Raw genomic sequence first — 20,586 nt, 5'->3', positions numbered from 1 at the left:
ACTGGGGTATAGGTAGGGCGGGGGAGACCAATAGGGGAAAAACTGGGACAATGGTACTGAACAGCAATAAAAAAAATGTAATTTTGTGTGTTGTGCCTTTAAGAGTGTGGCTGTCTTTCTAGCCATTTCTCCTTGGCAGGCAGAAACCCCACTGCTTTTTACAGATGTTATGTGGGCACCTTCTCTGGCATGGTGCTCTTGGCACCATGGTTTTGTCCACGTGTCCAGCAGCTTAGGGTTTAGACCCCACACTTCTCAGAGAAACCTCCTTTGCCTCCTTCCCCTCCCAGCCCCGAAGCTGAGAATCCTTGTGGAACTTCAGCTGCTGCCTATTGGAGTCCAGCCAGACCTCTCATGTTTCTGCAATTTTTATGTGTCTCACTGTGGCAAAGTGGTTTCTTGCATAAGTCTTTGGTTATAAAGCTTTTCTCCAGCTCATGTTCAGTTGGTTATTCAGGATGATTTTTCTATAATTTAGTTGTAATTCTAGTTTGGTCCTGGGAGGAGGTTAGTGTAGCTTCCACCTAATCTGCCACCATCTTAGATCTCTTGTCATTATTTTTTCACAGTTTTTATATAATATGCTTTGGAGAACACCTTTTTGGATTGGGGTAATAGGTATTCTTTGTGCTTCTTGGAGTTGAGGATCTAGCTCTTTTCATAGGTTTGGGAAGTTCTCATCAACTATTTTTTGAATAGGGTCTGTTTCCTTCTCCATCTCTTCTTCTGGTATGCTTATTTTTAAAATTTATTGTTCAAGTACAATTGTCTGCATTTTCTCCCCACCGCTCTCCCACACCCCAGCCATTCCCATCTCCCTCCCCTGATTCCATTCCTGCCTTGGTTTTGTCCACATGTCCTTTATAGATGTTCCTGAAAACCTTTTCCCTCTTTCCCCCCATTATCCCCTCCCACCTTCCCTCTGGTTACTGTCAGATTGTTCTTAATTTCAATGTCTCTGGTTCTATTTTGCTTGCTTGTTTTTTGTTGTTGTTGTTGTTGTTGATTAGGTTCCACTTAAAGGGGAGATCATACGGTATTTGTCTTCCACTGCCTGGCTTATTTCACAGCATAATGCTCTCCAGTTCCATCCATGCTGTCTCAAAGGGTAGAAGCTCCTACCTTCTTTCTGCTGCATAGTATTCCATTGTATAAATGTGCCATAGTTTTTTTATCCATTCATTTACTGATGTGCACTTAGGTTGCTTACAGCACTTGGCTATTGTAAACTGTGCTGCTATGAACATTGAGGTGCACAGGTTCTTATGGATTGGTGTTTCAGGATTCTTAAGATGTAATCCCAGCAGTGGTATGCCTATTTTTTAATGGCTATTTCCGGCATGGAGTCAGATAGTTCTCATGAAGTTTTTTCATTTTTTTATACTTAAATCTCTCTCCTCTCTGCATCATTTCTAGATTTCTATCTTCAATGTCACTAATTCCCTCCATCATCTGATCAACTCTATTTCTTGTGTTCACTAGTTTATTCTTGATCCCTTTCATTGAGTTCTTCATCTCCAGAATTTATGTTTGGTTCTTTTTTAAAGTTTCTGTCTCTTTGGTAAAGTACTCATTTTGTTTGTTGATTTGTTTTTTGAGCTTGTTAAACTGCCTATCAGTGTTTTCTTATGTCTCATTGAGTTTTTTCAGAATTGCAATCTTGAATTTCCTGTCATTTAAATCACATGTTTCCATGTCTTTAAGTTTATTTGCTGGATTTGTTTCATTTTTTTTTCTGAGCTACCTCACTCTCTTGGTTATTCATGGTATTTGATGGATTCCTTTTCTGTCTAGTTATCTATGTATGAATGGCACTTCTCTAGTATATTGGTATGAATTTTTTTTTTATTTTCTGGTAGATGGCTCTGAATCACAAGAGTTTTTTTTAGCTCTCTTGCACCCCTCTGGCTTTTCAGATCTCCATGGCATGACAGAAAATGGCCTGTATTCTCTAGGAAGGTAGGTGTTTCTTCTGTGATTTGGTTGCCACAAATCAAACCTGCAGGGGAATGTGGTTAGTGATGGGGCCCAAAAGCCATGAAATCCAACATAGTCCCCTGCAGCTAAATGCTGCCATCAGTGTACACATAATGCATGGGGGTATGGTAGGCTGAGGGAACCCAACCACCTTCTTTGTTTCTTTTCCTTCCCAGCAATGGTGTTCTTGGACCTCAATGGAGTTTCCCCTGTGTCAGATGCTGAGACCAGTCACAGAGTGTGCTTTTTGCTCAGGGAAAAAACAATTCCATAGAACCTGTTCTAGGATTTGCAGATAATGTATTCTGCAACATGATAAAAAGGGCAAAGGGAAGCAAGCTGAAGGAGGTTAAGGGACAGCCAGGCTTCCTGACTTTGTCTGTTTGTCTGTAATGCCAACCAATTGACAATTGTGGCTGTACTTCTATGTTGTGTCCCTGCCCAAGTCACTAGGCTTAGCTGCAAGTCATTCTGTTCACTCCTGTAAGAATGCCCACTGAATCTCTTTGCTCCTTTCTGCTGAAGGCACAGCAACCACAACCTGATTCCTGGCCTTTCTGGGCTGAACCCCATGGTGAGCTCCTGGCTACAGGACTGCCTCTGTGGCTTCTTTGAGCTTTCTCCCTTATCGATTCCCCAGTCCCCTTCCACTTGCCCACCTTTAAATATTTCAATATGCGGGTCCCTCAGCCATGTTTTTTAGTTGAGAAGGAAATGTTTTGTTGAAGTATAGCTGTCCAAATTGTTGAAACTTCAAGGGGGGAGATTAAGGGTATCTCTTACATCGCCATTCCTTGGATGTCACTGTTCCTTTTTTTTTTCTTTTTAACATAAAACATGGGCAAATGACTTCATCAGTTTTGAATTTCTCTATTTCTCTATTTATACATCTTGCTCTTGTCCTGATCAACATTTTTTTTAATAACTTGAGTTGAGCCATAGAAAGTCTATGAGGGGGAATCACAAATTCCAGAATCAATATTCAAAATCTCAAGATCTCAATGTACTTGAATGATGAAAAGAAATCAACAAGAAATGCTTGACAAGAATAAATGTAAAGGCCTCTTTTAGGTTAAAATTATACAAATAATGTAGCAGTGTAAAAACAGAAAACATAACAATACAATGACAGTTCTAAAACTAAACATGCTCCCCCTCACACCAAACTTTTTTCCCACCACACACGCACTAAAATGATGTATCTGCATACAGCATACACATCTAAAACAAAGGTACTCAGAGATATTGAGCCTAAAATAGCATATATTAGTTGGCAAGAAACATCTAATGAACAAACTGAACTAACAAGGAAACTGGGGGCAGACTCAGAGATGGAGAGCAGGATTACCGCTGGGGTGGGGGAAGTTAGAGGGTGGGGGGATTGAGCAGAAAGTAAAAAGGACTGATGGACATGGACAGCAGTGTGGTGATTGCTGGAGAAAGGGAGTATAAGAGGACTAAATGGTAATGGAAAAAATACAATACATCAAAATAGATTAAATAAAAAAAGAAAAATATAATTAAAAAAGAAACGCCATATTTGGACATATAATACCAAAGGGTTCAATTAATAAATAGCTCTCATATATTTTTAGGCATTAAATAAATATATTATCAGCAATCAGGGAAATAATGTATTATAACACCAATAGACTTTACCTCAGCTCTCTCAATCTCTAACTGAAGGAGACAAATGTAAGCTGATAAGTTATGTAAATACCATAATTAACAAGGTGGCTCCAGCAAGTACATATTCAATTCTATATGCTTACACCTGAGTTTGCAACTTTCTTTCCATTTACCATGAAACATTTATAAAACTGTTCATATATTAGTCTACCAAGAAAACCCCAATACATTTCAAAGAATAGAAATATATAATTCATTTTTAACAATATCAGAAAAAGTTGTTACTAGATTAATATAATGCACATTACTTTTACTTGATAGTAAGTAACTTAAATGATTTTTTTATGTTAAAACATTTATGGAATATATAGAAGAATAAAATATATAAATTACATGAATTTTTGAAGATAAAGCCAAAAACTCGAAGAAACCACATTCAGTGGAATGACTTCGAGTTGTCTTCTCTCTCAGTCCTTCACTTCTCCCTGCTCATAGGAAAACTAGACCAAAAACCTTGAGGAAAATTGTGAGGGTATTTCTTTTTAGAGTTTTAGTGAAATCTACTCAGTGAATCCTTACCAGGATGGAATTAATAGGTTTAAAGTGTCTTCCCCTTCCCCACTTTTCACTCAGAAAATTAATGAATACTGACCAAAGGAGTTTCTCTTAAGATGTCATTTATACCCCTAGTCTTTAAATGAAGGTGTTTTGGAAAGAAGTATGTCCTGCTTTTCAATAAGGCAAAAAAGAAAAACAAATGCCCTGCTTTTTCAGATACAGTTTGAGGTTCTCTGGGTAAGAAGTTTGTCTTATTTCCTTTTGTATCCCCAGTACTTGGCTTGACACACAGTAGGTGCTCTGTACATGCTTATTTAATACATAATGTAAGCTTCCTCCTACCTGTTGAAAGGCAAGATGGATTTAGGGATATTAAACTCTCCCTCTTGTATCAGTGCTCAGCATCATCCCTCAGGGCAGTAGACAGGAGAAAGTTTCCACTCAGAAGATAAATCATCACATTCCTGTCTCCTCTATATTGGCCTCCGTGTTATAGCCAGTTTGGCCCCTCCCACTGTTGATCAGAGCATTCTGAGTCAAGGGTGAGTAAGAGGGTGCCTTTGGTCCAGCTTGCATCAGGCATTTCACAGGAGAATGGATTTAACATCTCTTGTTTATCTTTGCCTACCTTGCCTCATCCAAATGTGGGGAAATCCATCCAAGAAGGAAAGGACTATAGTCATGATTTAAGAAAAGAATTTTTGGAAAGTATCTTGAAGCCACTTATCCCCATATATTCTCTCTACAGCAGGCACAGAGCAGGAGGGGAGTGGTCAGTGGTGTCCAAGGATCAAGGGAGGTAAAGAACCAAAGAAAAGTGAACTCCTTCAGAAAAGTGTAAAGGTGAAAATCACTTACTACCCACATTAAAAAGAATATTCTTGACAGTTCAATTTGAAAATTATTTTATTAAGAAACATACTGTGTCAAAAACAAAGCAACATGTATATTTTAAAAAGTGCTTACAAAATAAATTAAAAATATAGTCTATAAGTTTTAAAAAATATATTATTTTAGCTTTAACAAAGGCACTTCTTCAAGATCTACTTGCATATACCACTCTTGTCTGTTATATAATTTTAAAAACTTGACTTAAAAATACTTTACAATATTAATCTGAAATTCTTCCAAATTGCTCCTTATATGTACAACTTTTTGTGTGTATCCTTTTGCTTTTATTTGCTTCTCTTGTAAATTTTTAGTTTGAGATCATAAGAAGTATCAATACATAGGAAAGAAATGCCTGTCTTTTAAACAGAGGTTTATATCCTATTGAGTTCAACATTTTTCCTTTTCTAAGGGAAAAAGTTCTCCTACTACATTTTTAAATTCTTTCCTTTAATAAGATCAACATAGTTGCAGCTGAGATTTACTGTCACAAAGCCAGTCACCTAGACATCAATTCCACAGAATTGTCCCCGAACATTTGAGGGATAGTACTTCCCCCACATTATAAACCATTATTAAACAATAAAAGCTTACAAAAATAAGTTAAGATACCCTTCTGTAATTAAAAATTTCACAGAAGTAACATTCCATGTACCTAGTAATGATAATTTTGCTGCTGTGAAGTAGGACTTCAGTGAAGGGTTTATTTTGTATCTGTTAAGAGCGAGCAAAACGACCCCACAATCCTATTAAGTTTGAGGCTATTTCCAGGCATGCATTTTTTGTGTCTTCTCTTTTCTTTCTTCTCATCATTGCCTGGGTATTATTTGCCTGTGGAATAGGAAAATCAATAAAAATTAATTGTCACTATCTTTAACAACTGTTTAGAGGTAGGTTATTCTGTCTTCTCTATGCAAACCATCTCTCAATGTACCCCCCAAACACCTGATTACTATCTGTTCCCGTGTGCTTTCCCCAGAGGAAGGCCCTTTCATTTTCCTCCCATCTACTCATGCTTCAAGGCCAAGCACCACTTCCTTTACAAGGCTTCTGCTAATTGCTCAGACTTTGCTTTTGGAAACTCTTCTAGTGTTTCACAGAGTGTTTCATTTAACTTGACTTTCACTTAAGTGCTACTTTTATTATTGCATCATGGGTATTCCCCATAGTGGTGAGTAGAACATTTTGTATATGAGAAACACTGAGTATTTATTGAATGAGTAAATAAATGAATGTCAATAATTTCATGATCTCCCCCAACAAGATTCTAAGTTCCTCAAAAAACAGTATATATTTAATGCCTTTTTACAGATATAATTCAGTAAACTTATTTGAACCCAAAGTGCTCCTGCCTTCTGTCCCTTCCACCACTGAGACTGGTTAGATACCTGAAGTCTTTTCTGAAGAGGAGCCTAAACTTAAAGAAAAAAGATTACAGTGATATTCTGGTATTTTCCTCCACCTAAATTACTCTTGAGTAGTGATAGAGCCTCCTAACCCACAGTTATTCAGGCCAGTAAAGTTCACCAGGTTACTAAGCAAAAATTTTACAATCTAAAACTTGCTAAATCATAGTTTAATAGTATTGGTCTTCAGCTCTTCCCTTGGGCTTGAGAGGGGGCTGAAATAAATTACTACAGACTTACTGTCCAGAATTTGACCTGGCCTGTTCTCTATGCTCTTCTTGTATGGATAAACTTCACTGTGGCCATCTGTAGACTTACTAGAGTCTCCTTGATAGAAGACACAGAACCAAACAGGTTTTTCACATGCAGCCAGAACCACCCTATGGCTTTAGTCTTCAGTCCCTAATGAAGTGACTGCCTTGGCCACACAGACATACTCAGTGTGCAGACTGATAAAGTTCATTGGTTACTAGATAGTAATCATACATATCTGTACTTGTTTCTCTTTGTCTTTTTATAGTTTGTCATCAGGAAGACATTCCCTGCTTTACTCGCATGCTGAATAAATACTTATTGAGTACTAGTTACATGCCAGGCACTGTTCCAAGTGCTTTTACAAGTATTGACTCATTTAATCCTTATAAACACTCCATACGGGACTTGCTAATGTGACCCTCATGTTGCAGAAGAAACTGAGCACACAGAGGATAAGTAATTTATCTAAGTTTTCACGAAAGTTAGGGAGCTAGGATTCAAGTCAGGCAAGACTGTCTCTACACTCTCTGCTCCTAACTCTACACTACTGTTTCCATATTTAAAGTTACACATTCATTCAAATGCATGTAACTGTAAATGTGAAAGCCACTCTGTAAAGAGGCAGCAGTAACACTCACACAAGCAATAAAGCAAACGTGGGGTAATTTATTATTTTAAGGAAGAACACATAATTATTAAATGATAATCCTAAGTAACTCTGCTCAAATTTTGGAATGGGTAAGAATTTTACAAGAAGCTTATACACAAGAACTGTGATTTTGAAAGTCTAGGTGGGATCCCTGAGAATTGACATTTTGGCCAACAATCTTCCATGTTCAGGTAGCCAGGTGACATTCTGTTGTAGGAGTCTCACTGATCACGCCTAGAAACACTCGCCTAAGGTTTAGAACAATAATTCTGCCAAAAGAATCACAGCCCTAGACATAGGTGGGTTTGGGTTGCGGTAACAATGTGGGACTAACTGACGATCTACAGCCCCGGCTGATTTGCTCTCCAAAAGATAGAACCTCAATAAAAATCACAATGACTGCTCCATTGTAGGAAACCCGTCCGCCTCTTTAATTCAAGGTTATCGCCAAGGTAGTAAAAAAGCCAGATTGCTTTGCATCGGCTTACCTGCATTCCCGAGTAGCCCGGGCACTCTTGAGTGAGCGTCGCGTTAGTTTTCACCGAGAACGTTTTCTTGGCGAGAGACTTGCAGCGCGGGTCGGAGAAGGTAAAGTGCGCGATTCTCGAGAGGCAAGCTGGCTGCTCACGAGCGGCAAAGTTTACGAGGCAAGGACAGAATGCCAGGGTGGGGTATAAAACAAAAAAATGTTGATCAGAAATGAGCGAAACGGTCAGCGGGCAGTGGCAAGCGCGGGACACAAAAAATGGGATTCGAATAAGAGAAAGGAGGTCTCGGGTGAGGAGGCGGATAAAGACTCCACGCAGCGGAGGGAGGAGGGTCGTGGCGAGAGCGCAGACTGCGCTGCCTTAGAAAGGATCCGCCCCGCCGATCGCTCCGCCCAAAACGCTGGGCCCCGGAGACTGCGTGGAGGCGGTCTCCGAGTAATCGCACCTCGGGGTGTGAGGGGTGTTCCCCTGACGTGGTGCCCTGGCCCCAGTTCCTATTTGCCTTCCCTCCCACTGGGGCGGGGGACCCGAGGAGCCTCTTCCGGAATCCCGCGTGGTTTCGAGAAAGACTTCCCCGCCTTAAATAGGAACAGAAGTGCATCCCAAGCTGGGCACCGACCCAGAGGTTCCCGTAGAGCAGTCGTCCCTACTCGGTCGGCATCGCCTGAGAGCCCAGCCACTGCCTGGGGTTCTAACCACCGCAGGGCAGCCCTTCCCGGGAATGCCTGGTGTGTCTGGGGAAAGGCAGCAGCGCTGCCCGGCTACTCACCGGACTGTCACAGCTCTCGATGTTGCAGCCGATACATGTGGTCTGGAAGAAAGAAAACAAAAACAAAAACGCCGATAAGGGTGAAGACTTAAGTTCACAGAAGAACCCCCACCATCACCACCACCACTGTTGCTCTCAGATTTTAAAGATCCTCTGAAAGCAACTTCCACTTAGGCACTTGTTTCCTATGCATCTGTTCTCGTCACTGACAAGGTAGTGGAACATTTAGAGTCTTCAGATAGCGCCTGTCAGTGTTTGAAACTGGGCATCAAAGGGTCCTGGTCTTGGAGGGAGACTCCCCTTCCCTACCTGAGTAGGACTGCACAAGTGAGCAATAGAATGCCCACAATTGTCTTGTAGCCAGCTGTTCATACATCTCACACATGCATGCTCTATCCAGAGATTAGAATTAGGGCAATGATTTCTACTGTGTATTAAACAAGCTGAAACACACCTTATCCTATAATGGCATCCCAAGGCATCCAGACCACTAGATAGACTTGAAGGGTCTAACCCTTTACTGGTTAGGGCTCAGCTCTCTAGAATTCCCTCTTTTATTCCCTTTTTTTCCCCCTCAAGTCCTCTTTTTATTTTTCTGTTTCTCAAGAGTGTTCCTCTTCTCCATTGTGCTGGTGGAGCAGTGCTTCAGCCCAGTACAGGGATATAGACTACCTTGATGGACCATGTGCTACCTGTTAACATCTGCTCCTCATCAGTGTCTGCATACCTAATATGTGCCGATTTCTAGGTAGCAATTTTAGAAACCGATATATTTCAATATCACTTTAAAAATTTTTTGACAGTGTGCTGGGCAATAATATTTTTCTTCAATTATTTTTCTTTTTTTAAGTAAAATTGTGGTGTGTGTGTGTGTCTACTCTTCTGATGAAAACACATTTAAAAATGTTTCTTCACTTACCCCATTCACATATAACTTCAGATCTTTAAAAATGATGTTCTCGTAATCCTTTCTAATCCTCTCAAAGTCACAGTCATGGAAATTGTAGGTTAGCACCAGTCCTACCAGTTGCAAGGTGAAGATCTTCCTGAAAATAACTGAGAGAACAAATAAGGCATCAGGCAATGAATTTGGAAACCAAGTTCCACCCCAGTTTCACACTAACCTCTTTCCACCCACACTGAATTGCCCCTAGATCCACAAGGCCAGCCTCAGGGCCATATGCCTGGGCTCCACTCCTTGTCTCCTGTTCCCAGTGCACAGAAGCCCATATTCACCCATGTTGTTGCCTGAAGTTGGAGTCTCCCTGATGCTCTAGAGCTTTCTGGCTCCACATATATAACACCTAAACGCCTACGGGCTCTTTTCTCCTAGGCCAATGATTTTCCTTGATGTCATTTGCTTCCTTTGTAGAATTCTGAATTGATGACATGAAAGAAAAAAAATAGGACTAGCCAAATTTATGGAATTTTAACATTGGTAAAATCATCAGGGATTTCCCTCACCTTTTTTAACCTTTGCCTTAAGTTCTTGGTATGTACCTGCATGTGCTTTAAGAAAGAGATACCTACATCTTTCTCCTATATGGCCATTTCTAACAAGCCCCCTTTTGTTGAGGGCAGGGGGTGGGAACAGCCCCAAACGGCAGCCACTCTAAGAACTAGGTACCACGGCTCCTTCGTGCTGTACACTCTGAGCATTTCCTTTGACCACTTTCAAGCAGTGCTTTCTCTCCTCGGTGGCCAATGAGAAAACTCATGTCTTACCGGGATGCTTTGGAGTGTGGGTGTAGCCTGAGGCTTGGGCCGAGTTTTCATGTGAAGGCATTGAACGTACACTTGGGACAATCTTAGGGGCAGGAATGATAAGAAGTTGAAATGATGGGAAAAGATCTGATGGGCTTCGTCCTCAAACACATTACTTTTCAAAGCGCCTTGATCAATTTCAGGAAAGAAACGTCTCAGGGGCTACGGTTTCCTGTATTACTTTCTGTAGGTGTCAAGAACTTTTAAAACCACCGACTCCAGAGTCCAACTACATTCACAGTCACACTCTTTAGGCTAAACGTAAAAGCGCAGACTCTAGACTCAAGCAGCAGCGCCCGACAGCGCGGCGCAGGGCTCAGCGGCGCACACCCTGGGAAGGTGCTGTCCAGCGCGCAGCGATCCGGAAAGCGCGCAGGATCGAGCGCGCTGGGCCAAGCTGCCCAGCCTAAGTAACTTCGACTGCTCCAGGCCCGTGTTGGAGCCTGAGCATCCACACAGACTTCAGGAATAAGAGAAGCAAAGAGATGGAGGTTTCGAATTTGAACTGGTAAACCCTTGTTAATCCAGAGAGGGGAGTTTAAATTCAGCGAAATGTGCCAGGGAGAGCGCCCGTGAAGATGCCTAGAAGCCTCTGCGTCCTGGCAACGCCAGTAGAGGGTTGAAAGGACCGAAGACCGACACCTACCAAGCTGGTAGGAAATGAACCGTGCTCCTCCCGAGCTTGGTGCGAGCCGCCCTAGGCTCTCCGGACGCCCAGCTTCACTCTTTCCCCCTTTCCCTTCTCCTCCCCCTCCCCCCTGCGTGTCAGAACCTGCGGAGCCCTGGTCTTGGGAAGTTCCTAGTAGTCATCACCGGAGCTGCCAAGGCAGGGCGCCCCAAGTGAGTCCTAGCAAATGTCACAGGTCACAGGGTGCCTTGGAACAACAGGAGGGGGTGGCAGGGGAAGGAAAAACACACGGACTTGGAGGGAGTGGTGTTAGGACTTGAGCCAGAAGAGAACTTTTTTTCATAGAAGTCTCTCAACAGCTGTACCCATACAGCTGGACCCAGTTCGCTGGTTAAGGCTTGAGGATAAAATTTGTGGTGCTAACGGGAATGTGGCAAAGCCCTTGATTCACCACAGACTTCAAGGAAGGACTTTTCTGTAACCCTCCAAATCTAGGGTTCAATGTCATGGCAGCATCCTTTGGTAAAGAAGGTCCCTCCTTCTCCATCACCAATTTTTCAGGGTGTTGTGGGGTGATGCCAGAACCTGATTCATCAGGTTCAGCAGAAGTGTTTCTGGTGGACAGCTAGACATTGGATAGGCAGACAGGAGCTAAAGACACATATCTTTTCTCTGGATTGGGCTACGCTGATGGGGGCAGAAACAGAAGAAAGTAACCCTAGCTGAGGTTCTATTTGCATTCTTCTAGGGTTTCACCAAGCTGCCTCCTTTTCTCTGTGTGTTCTTTTGAAACATTACATCTATGTTAATCTTTGTAGAGATGAGGCAGACAGGGTGCCTCCTCCTCAGCCATCCTAGAGTGGATGGCTCTCTGCCTGTTAAACACACAGCTGAACGTTTGTGCTCAGAGCCCCTGATTTCCCTATATGTAATTATGTGACCTCTTAAATCACTTCAATGATATCACTTTTCTTTGCACAAACTCTTGGTAGACTTCTGAAAATTATAAATTTATTTATAATAAATTTGCTTTGAAATTTATAATCATCTCTCTTACATGGCTCTGATCCATCTTTCAGACTTATCTCTAATCTCCTAGCCTTCTGCCAAGTAGCATCTGAAGTTAATATGCTCTAAATGTGCCCTTATCTTTTTTCATTCTACCTTCACACCCCCAGATTTTGTCTTTCTCCTGTCATTGAATGCTTGTTTCACTGGCATTCTATTCCAAAAGTGGTCTCCCACCTGGATGTGACCTTATTTTCCTTTAAGCTGCATTTATTTTGTACTTCCCTTTTATGACCTCAATTCAGTATGTAATACTTTAATAATATTTCTCAGTCTTATTTAATAGATTATGAGTTTCTTTAGAAGTAGGAAATGTCATATATTAAAGGATTTGTTCAATATCAATTTACCTTTTTCAAAACATTTGAAGTAACTTGCAGTAATTTCATTGGTATCAGAAGGTAAAAAACAGTCAAGATGAGACCACATAAAGGGCAAGAAGTAAAAAAGGTGAAGGTCAGTTACAAGGAATGCCATAGAAAAACATTATTAAGAACTGGAAAAGTAAGACAAGCTCAAAAGTGAGTTCTGATTTTCCAAACAATCACTGCATGGGAGAGCATGTGATGGACTCTACACGTTCATTAGGGAAACTCACCTTTCTTAGCACTGTGGTCATCATCATAGCTACCATAGGGCTTAGTCTTATACAAGATCTGTCCAGAAGGTATCTGGCCATGTAATATGAAAAATAGAGACATTTATTGAAGAAGATACAAGATACAAGAAACGTTGTACGTAGGGCAATGATGCCTCAGTCCCTTTCAAAGTAGTCACCTTGGGACCTCACACAATTCTCCTAGTCACCATCAGCTGCCCCAGTGTATTTTCCTGAATCTCACGGATAGTCTGAAACACTTCCCAAAGGTGATTTTAGTTTTGAGAAAATCTGGAAACTGCAAGCCAAACGGTACTGTAAGGGGGGCCCAGTCACCTGGATGTTTTGATGGTTTGCCAAAAAAAACTCTGCATGAAACGTGATGCCTGAGCCTGTGTGTTGTTATGATGAAGCTGCCAATCACCAGTTGCCCATAGCAGCAGCCTTCTTTTTATCTATCTATCTATCTATCTATCTATCTATCATCATCTATCTATCGGACGGGAGGGAGAAAGAGAGGGAGAGAAACATTAGTGAGTGGTTGCTCTTGCACACTCCCTACTGGGGACCTGGCTCAAAACCCGGGCACATTCCCTGACAGGGAATTGAATTGGCAATGCTTTGGTTTGAAGGCCACAACACTCAATCCACTGAGACACACCAGCCAGGGCAGCTGTGACCTTCTGAATCATCTGAATAGTTTCTATGGAGGAACGTTCAAGCTTAATACAAAATTTGATGCAGATCCATTGCTCTACTCGCACAGTCACTTCAAATGCCAGGGCCACACAGTACACTTTCCCACTCAAGAGCATCTACCACCCCCACTGACTAGTATAGCAAAGTCATCATTGTTCACGCATGCGCATTTCAGTTCACTCTCCTTGGCTACCACGTTATGTCCATGTTGTGCATACTATTCTCATTATATTAACAATAGCTGGACTTTTTTCTGGAGAGACCCTACATGCCACATGTAATAGTACATACTTAAAAATACTACTCAATCTGTTGAAGTATATTAATTTTTTAAAAACCATTCTCAGGCATCAAATCATCTCCTATTGAAAGAGTATCTCTAAAGATTTCTTTTTCTAGCTTTTTGCTGCCATCTTCTTGGAATCCATTACATCTTGCTTGGAACAACCATTCAGGGAAAGGCATCTCTGAAAATTCCTGATGGGCTGAAGATCTTCCCATTTTTCCTATCTTTTCATTTGTTCAAATGCTAAAGGTGTGAACAGTATCTACATGTGTAGTTTGGGAAATCCTAGGTTAGGTCAAGAATGGAAGTGAGATCATTTGTATCACTTTGTGATTACTCAGAGAACTTAGGCAATACTTTCATCCATGCTGTAAGTCCCAAAATGACCCACAAAACAGCTTTCTTTTCTCCTACCTAACTAGAAAGATCTGTCATTCATTTATTTCCTTAACTCTTTATTTAAAAAAAATGCTTCCCTTTGTTTTTCATTTCCTTATTTTTCCCTCCTTCTCTTAAAATTTACTTCCTTCCTCCTCTTTTTAACCATCATGAATATTTAAAGCAATTTAGTCCTCGTGGAAAACTCTGTGTTGGAATAAGTAGATAGAAGTCAGAGAAAAAGATTTTATTTTTTAAACTATTAAATCATAGAGTCATTGGACTTGAAAATGGAAGGAGTATCAGATAGTTTGATTAAGTGGGAAATCTTGATGAATTGGAAATTTCCATCTACAGAGTAAGAAAAGTGGAAGACACCAATCTTCTCTTGGTAATATTTTACAAAGTGTGACAATGGACTTACGCTGGCAGACGGGTGTGTGATTTGCGGGGGGGGGGGGGGGGGGGCGGTGGAAGTAAAGAGATTTCTCTAGATTTTCCAGAATGCTGGACATACTCACTTTCTATGTCTTGGCTTTTGTATACTTATCCAGAAAGGAATGGTCACACTTTGCAGAGGTGAACAGTCTTTCTCTCTTGATATTCTACCTTCATCGTACATTGTCAGGTATCACATTTATATTATGTCCAGGGCTCAGCGTGTGGTTTTTGATGACTGCAGCACATATCTATTTGGCCTGTTAATTTGCATTGTACAGTTGTAGTCATGCAGCCTTTCTGTTAGTCTGAACCATTGGTTGGTTTCACCAAACTCCATACCTCCTCTAAAATCCTTTGGGGATATTTGTAGAGCAGAAAGTGAAGTGAGGGCATTTCCTATGACAAATGTGAAAAGCATACCTTTTATTTTATTTCATTCTCAGGCTGGTGATACCTGCCTAATCAGCCTATACATTAGGAAGTAAAGAAGGCTAAACATATGCATGATAATCTAGTGTTTTCACTCATTCCTCTGTAAAGAAACGGCCTTACTCTCAATCAGTTGGAGGTAAAAGATCTTGCTTGTTTTACTGTTTTTCAACAATTTAATATGAAATCAATGAGGAGAAAATTATTCAAGAAGTGTTGAGCTCTCTTAGAATGCTTTAAGAGTTGCAGAAGAGGTCAGGGCTGAAGGATAATTTCAGTTTTAGATATCTTTGCAAAGATGTTTACTATGCTAGATATTTTCTATTTTCCCTTCCAAATGTACTCTCCATCCTTCCCTATCCTGCTTCATGCACCAGGGAAGCTGACCCAGATGGACTGCATCCAAGGCTCCCTAGACCTCCAGTTTCTGGTTGAGTTCAGCCAATGGGCGACATTGGCACGAATTCAGGAGGTAGGAGGACAGTGATGTTGGTATTTTAATTCACCCATTCTTTTTGTGTTAGTTCCTCATAGATTGCATGCTTTTCTGAAGGCCCCAACCCCTGTTAGTTGACCTTTAGATCTTGCTATATTCTAAGTTCTGATAACCATTTCTGCTCTTTGCTTTTGGGGGTACTACTCAATTCTGAATGTTACAACTTGCCTGGGCCAGACCCAGTTTATACCCATTGTCCTGACAGAAATTATTAATAAAGTTTCCTTTTACCCTAAAAAGTGACACCCTTTAAACAGTAAATTATATGACTATTATTGATTTTCTTATTTATACCCTTTATAAATAATTTCTTTGTTATAGTCTCCTACCCAATTAGAGCAGTTAGAGTGTGTCATTTGTTTCCAATGAGCTCCCAAACAACCTACAGTTGTCACCAGTATGTCATCACTTGAAGCCATCAGCTAATATTCCTTTCTTCCACCTTGTGGCATCAGACTAGTTCTATAGCTTTTTCAGAGGAAACAGTGACTCTTGATATATAATTAAATTCAAATTTTTAGAAAAAATGTTCCCTGCTCTTATATTAACTATAAAAGATATTATAAGAAATTCTGTGGTTTTCCTTTTGTTGTCAAAAGACATCCCTTTCTAATAATATTGTTAGACTGGATTTACAAGAAAGCTACACACCTACTTGACTATATAGTGTAACTTGCTCCATAGCTGAACCCTCATTGTTTATATGTAAAAGCATCATGAAGGAAGTGACCATTATGTGAGTAGGGGAGTAGCCATTAACCTATTTCCCATTTGGTATGTTTGAGGTCCTCTGAGTATCTCCCCTATGGTGAATCCTGCTATTATCTGTACTGATATCTAAGTTAAGCAATCATCTTAAGTATTTTCTCTCTCAAATGTAATAAACCCCTAACAGTGATTTTATGATTGTGCCTCATTAAGGTTTACTTTCTTCCCATAGAAACCCTTTTCCCAAGTTTCTGAGAATGGGGAGCTGGAGAATTTCAGACTCACAAGGAAAATAAAACAGAAAAGAAGGAGGAGACTATGGAAAGCTGAGTAAGATAAATGAACAGCAAAGACACAGGGTTTAAGAGTTTGACCTGGGGCCTGTCCTCAGGTGGGACTATCACTTAGAAAAGATGTTGGGAGTTTGGAGTAGTTGGTCAGCAAACTATAGCCTGCAATCTGTAGGCCAAATCCTGTCTACCGTGTTTTATAAATAAAGCTTTTTGGAACATAGTCACTACTTTTTGTTTTCAGCATTGTCTCTGGTTCTTTTTGCACTGCAAAGAGAGTTGAGTAGTTGAGATGGAAACCATATGGCACAGAAATCTGAAAGTATTTGGTATCTGGCCTTTTACAGAAAAAGTTTACAGACCTTTGATTTAGATAACCATATCATTTAGCTTTACAATGGAATTGGTTGTTGACTCTCTATACCTGTACAATTCTTTTATCAAAAAGATTATCAATAGTGTGTAAGGCCCTGTGGCTCTAGTCCAGTAATATCCCTTGAATACAGGCTACCAATCAAGGGAATTTTCCCCCTTATTTTCTTACATCTACTTTGTTCAACAAAATTAGTGGCATAAGCTCCTAATTCACATTAAATATCTAGGAATACTGATTGATTACACTAAAATATTCCTAAATTCTTTCTCATGTACTCTTAACAGTTTTAATGGTTCAAATCTCTTTTAGTGAATCATTGTTACAAATGCATATGAAGAGTTGAAATCTGAAAATAAAGATATGCAATAAGTATTTCACGCTTTGTTATTTGACAAAACAGGGAAAGTACCTCAATAACACTGTATCTCAGAATATAATCTTACCTTTTTGAAAGATGAGATGTATAGAACTGTAGTGTGGGTCTTATACATATTAGAAAAATGTGCCCATTTATAAATTCATTATAACTTAATTCAATGAGAACACTTGATTTTCCTCTAAATCCCTAAACTTCTTTGATACAATAAGTTACTTTACCTTTCCTACTTGTATTTTTGTAAATTTGGAGCTTTTTTATTAGTAATTTAATTACTTATGAGATTTCTTTTAGGGGACAATATTTTTTGAGTAATCTTGATAACTTCAGGCCTGTGCATTTAAATTTATATTACGATGCTTCCATCTGCATTGTCTTTAGGGCCCAACACATTGTCTCATTATATCTCAGCACAACTCAATTGTATAATATTTACTAAGCAACTATTACTTACACAGAAATAAATCAAAAGATTCAGATAATGTATGATATTTTGTTTTATAAATAAATGACTTTTAAAAAGAAACATAAACCCTGGCTGGCATGGCTCAGTGGATTGAGTGCTGGCCTGCAAATCAAAGGGTTGCTGGTTGGATTACCAGTCAGGGCACATGCCTGGATTGCAGGCCAGGTCCCCAGTTGGGGCCCATGAGAGACAACTACACTGTTTCTCTCCCTCTCTTTCTCCTTCCCTCCCCCTCTCTCTAAAAATAAATAAATAAAATCTTAAAAAAAAGAAACATGAAAGTTAACTATTGAAATTATTTAATTATTAATAAATAAAATTGTAATTTAGAAATCATTAAAATATGGTGAATGAATCAGTAGTCAGTCAGTATGGAGATCTGGAGAGGAGGGCATGCTGTCCTGACTTTACCCAGAACAATTTGTTCACGTATTCTGTTTTCGCTTTATGCGTCACTGGGATGATTTAAGGAGAAGTCAATATGTACAAAAGCCCTTGAGTATATGGGGAGAGGCCCAGTAGTACAATTTAAGGGTTAAAATATAGAACACTGAACATACAGATCTCCTTTCATCTTCAGGGAAACTGTCCACCACTAGGTGTCTCAGTGGGAACAGGCAGCATGGCAGACACCTGAGAAAGCGTTCCTGAGTGATTACTTAACGAGAAGCCTGTCATATTTTTATTTCCTTTTGCAAAGCGTTCAGAGTAAAAATCTTCATGAGTCATTATTTTTCAGTTACAGAGTGAGACTAAGTGTCTTCCTCTGCTCAGACTGCTCTAACGTAATATCACAAAACAGGGAAGCTTAAAAGTAAACATTTATTTGTCATAGTACTGAAACTGGAGAGTCTGGGATCAGGGTGCTGACTGATTTCACTCCCTGTGGGAACTCTCTTCCCAGCGTGCCGACCACTGTATCCTTGCACGATGGACAGAGAGGTCATCTCTGTGGTGTCTTTTCTTTTTTAATTTTTTAAATATGTTTTATTGATTATGATATTACAATTGTCCCATTTTCCCCCTTCACTCCCCTCCACCCTGCCCACCCCCTCCCACCCACATTCCCTGCCTTTAGTTCGTGTCCATGCGTCGTAAATTCTTGAGCTTCTTCATCTCCCATACTATTCTTGCCCTTCCCCTGTCTATTTTCTACCTACCATCTATGCTACTTATTCTCCATACCTTTCCCCCTCTCTCCTCCTCCCACTCCCCTGTTGCTAACCCTCCATGTGATCTCCATTTCTGTGGTTCTGTTCCTGTTCTATTTGTTTGCTTAGTTTGCTTTTGTTTTAGGTGTGGTTGTTACTAACTGAGTTTGATGTCTTTTTTTACTGTTCATATTTTTTATCTTCTTTTTCTTAGATAAGTCTCTTTAACATTTCACATAATAAGGGCTTGGTGATGATGAACTCCTTTAACTTGGCCTTATCTGAGAAGCGCTTTACCTGCTCTTCAATCCTAAATGAAAGCTTTGCTGGATAGAGCAATCTTGGATGTAGGTCCTTGCCTTTCATGATTTGGAATACTTCTTTCCAGCCCCTTCCTGCCTGCAAGGTCTCTTTTGAGAAATCAGCTGACATTCTGATAGGAAGTCCTTTGTAGGTGGTGTCTTTTCTTAGGACACTAATTAGGGTCAGGACTCAAATCCCATCAGGCAGGCAAGGTGCTCATGACCTTATTACCATCCAAAAGCACCATCTCCAAATACCATTGCACTGGCTTCAACATTTGAATTTTAGGGGGACACAGACATTCAGTCCATAACATGCCTGTCTATCTGATAAACTGCAGGGGAAAAAGCACTTCCTGAAGTGTAAACTATTTTACCATCTTTTCTTTGTTTCCTTTTTCTTTTTTGCTGTCTTCTTTTGAATTAATTCAGTATTTTATAAAGATTTGTTTTTTATTGCTTTATTTGCTTGCCAGCTATAGTGTGTGTGTGTGTGTGTGTGTGTGTGTGTGTGTGTGTGTGTGTGGCTGCTTTTGAATTCATAGTACAAATCTTTAGATTATTGCAGTTTACCTTCAAGTAATATAGCATTTCACGTGTAATATGAACCTCAGTTCTTGAATGTCTCCCATCTTGAACAATTCAGTTCTCAAACAGCCTTCTGGAACAAATTAAGTTTGAAAACCGAGGTTCCACTATGTGTATTATAAAATATATTTCTATTTTTCCCCTCTTGGCTTCTGTCCAATTTCTGCCATGTACTTTATTTGTACATGTTCCTTAAATTCCACATTAAATTATCATTTTATTTAAATAGTCAATTATTTTTTAAAGAGAACTTTGAAATAAGAAAAATTTACCATACTCATGTAGTTATTCATGTAGTTATTTCCTCTGCCCTTGTTTAGGTTATGTAGATCCACATTTCCCTCTAATAAAGGAGTTTTTTGGGGGGGGAGATGGTATTTTTTGTAGCTCAGATCTGCCATAATGAATTTTTCCAGCTTTTTTATGTCTGAAGCTCCCCTTTCCCTGTTTTTTGGCCTTCAATTTTTTTGATATTTTTCTGGATATAGAAAGTTTTTTTCTCTGGATATAGAAAATTTTTCTTAAATTTTTTTAAAGATTTGCTGTAAAGTCTAATGGCTTGCAAGATTTATAAAGAGAAATCTGCTGTTATTCTTATGACAAAATGATAAACATATGATGTCTTTTCTTCTTGCTGTTTTTAAGGTTTTCTCCTCATTACTGTTTGCCACCCACAGCTTATTGAGATATAATTGACATACAACATTGTATAAGTTTAAGGTGTACAAAATGTTGATCTGATACACATATATATTGCAAAATAATTATCACCATAGTGTTACCTAACATTTGTATCACTTCAAATAATTATCATTGCTTTTTTTGTGGTGAGAAATTTAAGATCTACTCTCTTAGTAACTTTTAAGCATATAGTGCAATATTATTAACTACAGTATTGTAGTGCTGCTCACTGATTCCTTATG

At 39.7% G+C, this 20,586-nt stretch overlaps 1 protein-coding gene across 1 annotated transcript; it reads right to left on the bottom strand.

Annotated features, from left to right (window-relative positions):
* Positions 1 to 5,091: 5,091 nt before the first annotated feature.
* On the bottom strand, positions 5,092 to 12,713 carry LOC123818045 (thymic stromal lymphopoietin). Its single transcript, XM_045837909.1, has 6 exons — positions 12,678 to 12,713; positions 10,601 to 10,898; positions 9,539 to 9,675; positions 8,547 to 8,661; positions 7,851 to 8,209; positions 5,092 to 5,883 (listed from the first exon to the last, which is right to left on the bottom strand). The coding sequence occupies exons 1-6, from the start codon at positions 12,711 to 12,713 to the stop codon at positions 5,770 to 5,772; spliced, it is 1,059 nt and encodes a 352-aa protein (XP_045693865.1). The 3' UTR covers positions 5,092 to 5,769.
* Between the last annotated feature and the right edge of the window lie 7,873 nt (positions 12,714 to 20,586).

The sequence above is a fragment of the Phyllostomus hastatus genome, unplaced genomic scaffold, assembly GCF_019186645.2.
Source record: "Phyllostomus hastatus isolate PE091 unplaced genomic scaffold, TTU_PhHast_1.1 phas_contig_254, whole genome shotgun sequence".
NCBI lineage: Eukaryota > Metazoa > Chordata > Mammalia > Chiroptera > Phyllostomidae > Phyllostomus > Phyllostomus hastatus.
The sequence above is the reverse complement of the archived record's forward strand: the minus strand, read 5'-3'. Positions and strand labels throughout refer to the sequence as shown.

Bases quoted from the DNA above. Each gene is read 5' to 3' on its own strand.
- LOC123818045 (XM_045837909.1), bottom strand. From the start codon at position 12,713: ATGGTAGCTATGATGATGACCACAGTGCTAAGAAAG. The intron at 10,899-12,677 runs GTGAGTTTCCCT...TGGATTAACAAG, and splicing joins TGACCACAGTGCTAAGAAAG to GGTTTACCAGTTCAAATTCG. The intron at 8,210-8,546 runs GTTAGAACCCCA...ATCCTTTCTAAG, and splicing joins GGAAGGGCTGCCCTGCGGTG to GCAGCGCAGTCTGCGCTCTC.